This window comes from Bos javanicus, chromosome 11 (assembly GCF_032452875.1).
Source record: "Bos javanicus breed banteng chromosome 11, ARS-OSU_banteng_1.0, whole genome shotgun sequence".
Lineage (NCBI taxonomy): Eukaryota > Metazoa > Chordata > Mammalia > Artiodactyla > Bovidae > Bos > Bos javanicus.
In genome coordinates, this window is record NC_083878.1 from 102,488,287 (window position 1) to 102,492,067 (window position 3,781).

Below are 3,781 nucleotides of genomic sequence, written 5' to 3' on the forward strand. Positions count from 1 at the left end.
GGGCACCTGTAGCCAGGTAATTCAATATATATAACTTCAAATATTTGGTATTAATATTTAGCATTGGTATTAACATTTAGTATTGATAATCTGCTTCATTTTACAAATGTCACAAATTTATTTTTACAAAATCCCAAATTTTCAGACTAAAAGAGATGAAGTCAAGAATCAGGTCTCATTTGCAAGATGGGATGAAATGTGCAGATCTTGCTTGGTTTATAGAATCACAGGCTCTTGAAGCACAAAAAGGCCTAAAGGCCTCTCCCGCTGCGCATGCGTGGACCTCCCATCACAGGAGCCCTGCCAGGCGTCCCTGCAGCTCCTGCCTGCACCTCCTCCTACTGCTCTCCACCCCACGAGGCAGCCCATTCTGTTCCCAGCCAAATTCCAGGGGTCAGGAAGTTCTTTCTGACATTCAGGCAAAATCTGTTTCCTGGAAAATCCAAGTCCTGGTCTGCAGTTTGTTCTCGGCACCAACTCTTGTGCACAACACTCCTTTGTTCACCACAGAATTCCATTTTTTTTCTCCTTCTTTGGACTAAATACCCCAAAGAGGACACAAACTTTAGACCCCTTAACATCCTAGTCATTCTTTATTCCCATGTCAACATCTCTTTAAGTGTTTCGAGTTAAACACAGTATCAGGTGGGCTTTCCATTGCGCTCAAGCTAAAATCCAGAATGTGTGACCTGAGCTATTAAGAATCTGCCTTTGCCCATCTCACCAGCCTCAGCTTTACTCTCTGCCATCCTGGTCTTCCTTAACTTCTGAGGATATCCCAGGCTCCTTCTCTCTTCAGGGCCTTTGCACATGCTACTCCCAAACCCAAGTCCCCACCCACCCTCTTGTACTCATTCCTCAAATCCAGGCTCACCTGCTGCATCCTCAGAGGAGCCTTTCCAGACTTCCTGCCTCCACCTATCAAAGCAGGGTCCCTGTCCTTGGCTCTCCTGGCACCCTTCTCCTTTGTAGCACTCAGTGGATCAGTAAATACAGGGTGTCATTTGCTGTGTGATGTCTGTCTTTCCCGTTAGATTGTTATAAACAGACAAGCCTGTGCTGGATAGCACTGCATCCCCTGCACAGGACCGTGTCTGGCACAAAGTAAGTGCTCAATAAATACTTGCAGGATGAATGAACAACACGTCATGGAATGATCCTTTTCTGTACTCTGGACACTGTTCTACTTGTCAGTCCCCAGGCCGCCAGCATCCACAACATATTCATTAAAAAAAACTGACCACTTAGTACCTGTCAGGTAGCTTGGTTCTAAAGGTACAAAGATCTGACAAGCTCATGAAGAAGTCAGAGACAAGTGGATGAGACAAAAGTGTAAGACTGCAAACCAAACCTGTATTTGTACTACAGAACAGGTGTGGACAAAGCGTTCTAAGGGCACAAAACAAGAAGACTACCACGGCCCACGGGGAGGGGAGGGAGGCAAAGATACAGGAATGCTTCATGGGGTGGCAGCTGAGCACAGAGGAGAAAAGATATACCTGGATCTCTTTAAAAATATGCAAGTCTTTGCGTCCACTCCCCCACCTGCCTAAAAAGGGGATATGGCAGACAACCTCCAGGGCCCATCCAGCCCTAACAGTCTTTGATATTAACAAGCACATTAAGTAGTTACTTGCACCAGCCAGTATGCTAAGTACTTACATGAGTGATGTCACTGGGCCATACAGTACTGGTATTACCCCATCTTAAGCTAACAACACTGAGGTGGCGATGGGGGGTGACCCGTCCCCGCATCACTGAGGGATCAAGGCTTTGCCCAAGCATTAATTCCACAGCCTAGTTTCTAACAGTAATGCTGCAACACCATTTAGAAACTGTATCCTGTTTGGTTAGAAAACATCATGTACAGTTTGATCCCTATTATGCTCTGCTTCTTTTCTAGAAGGATAAACATCACAATGTTACCCAGAGTTATCTCTGAATATGGCAATTGTGGTTTTTTTTTTTAATCTACTTTGCAAATTTCCTACAATAAATCTGTGTGTGTGTGTATATATATATGTATATACATATATATATATATATATTTTTTTTTTTTTTTCCCAGGAAAAACATTCTGTGTAGTGTTAGAGCATAATTTAAGCTGTCAAGGTCTTTCCAAGTCCAGTATATCAGCAACTCATGCCAACTTCAGGCTATTAGCAAATTTGGTTAGCATACACAGAATTCTCATTCAAGACATAACAAATACGCAGACAAGGCCAACACAGACAGCTGTTTAACAATATCCTTTTGATACAGTGGTTCAAGCAATCATAAAACCAGATATCTTACATTTATTTATTCAACCCACTCAATGAACTTTCAGTCAGTGTTTTCTATGTCTTGCATGTACTTGGTATAAGCACCTTACTGACCTGATGGAGCAATTCTATCACCCAAAATGGAGTCAATATGACTTATAACCTTACACGAAGTCGAAATTACTGTTCTCATATTATAGGTAGGAAAAGTGAGGATCAGGGAGGTGAAGTAATTTCTTCAAGGTCACAGAGCCAGCATGTTGCAAAGCTGGCATCTAATCCCAGGTCTGTCCTATTTCAAAGCCCCTGTGCCCAACTGCCTCTTTCGTACTTCCCTCCCCCTTCAGTATAGATGAAGCCACAAAATCGCCCAGCCGAAAAGTTTTTACTTACAAGAATCTAAATCCTAAACTTGATTACCACGAAAAAACTCTAGACAATAATCCAAACAGTTGCTATGAACTGATATAAACTCAAGAAACTTCAGCGGCACTACACTAGTTGAAAGGAACTGAACCGAACTTTGACAAATAATTTTTCAATGGCATTAAATGATGCTTTTTTGAGAAAACACACACATACGCACACTTTCTTTGGCAGCAAACTGTATCCTTCCTGGTCATTTAAGGCAACAAGATTTTTCAACAGATTTTCTGTCCCATAGTCCTCCTCTTAGCTAGGAGCTAAGTCAGCCATCCTAAAAACCAATTTTCTGCTCTGGTTTGGGCTAAATTTCAGGCATCTTTGTCTCTCAAACGAAGATATTACATTGACGAGTTGTATTTTTCTTCCCCGCCCCCCACCCCTTCATGGCGCGTCGATGTATGTCTCGGTTTCGAACACTCTTAAAAGAAATTTCTAGCCTCCAGTCCTCATTCCCGAAACAAACTGACCCATAAGAGTGTCTGAGAGAAGATTAGAAGATGGGGCAGCTAAGGGCCTCAACGCCCCGACAGTCCGTTTCTAACTTCGGGTGACAAGTCTCTCATCCCCGCCTTCAACTAACAAGAGGCCCCCTGCCAGCTCCGCCCGCCTCCGCCCGCTCCGCTCCCCCTCCGAGCGCGTCTCTGCAGGCCGTGGTCGGCTCTTAAGACACGCGCGGCTCAGCGACTCCTCCGGGAGCTACCCGATGAGTGACTTTTCCCCACCTCAACTCCGCGGAATTAATTCGAATCCCGACGGAGAAGGCCTTGACCGCAGCTTCCCTGCGCGTCGAGGCCCCACCTCCCCCCCAACCCCCCGGGAGCGAATGCATCCAGAAAACCGGATCAGAACTCACCCGCCTCGCGTGGGCCGGGCGGGGTTTGGAGAAGGTCCTGAAGACCGCGGCCCGGGGCTCGGGGACCTGAGGAAGCACTCCGCTGACGGCTGCCATGTCGACAGAGAGGCGCCTCCGGATCTCGCGAAACCCGGAGCGAGGCGCCGCGAGACCCCACGTGGGACGCGCGCGAGGACCCCGCTGTAGCTGTCCCGCCGAGTCCTGCGTGCCCGCGCGCGCTTTCTGGGGTCCCCCGCCC

At 46.5% G+C, this 3,781-nt stretch overlaps 1 protein-coding gene across 1 annotated transcript in view; it reads right to left on the reverse strand.

Moving 5' to 3' along the window:
- Positions 1–3,700, reverse strand: part of DDX31 (DEAD-box helicase 31) — a 73,493-nt gene extending 69,793 nt beyond the window's left edge. Inside the window, exon 1 of the mRNA XM_061433959.1 lies at positions 3,544–3,700. Within this exon, the coding sequence (XP_061289943.1) occupies positions 3,544–3,639 (96 nt within the window). The 5' untranslated portion in view covers positions 3,640–3,700. The remainder of the gene's footprint in view (positions 1–3,543) is intronic.
- Positions 3,701–3,781: the final 81 nt, after the last annotated feature.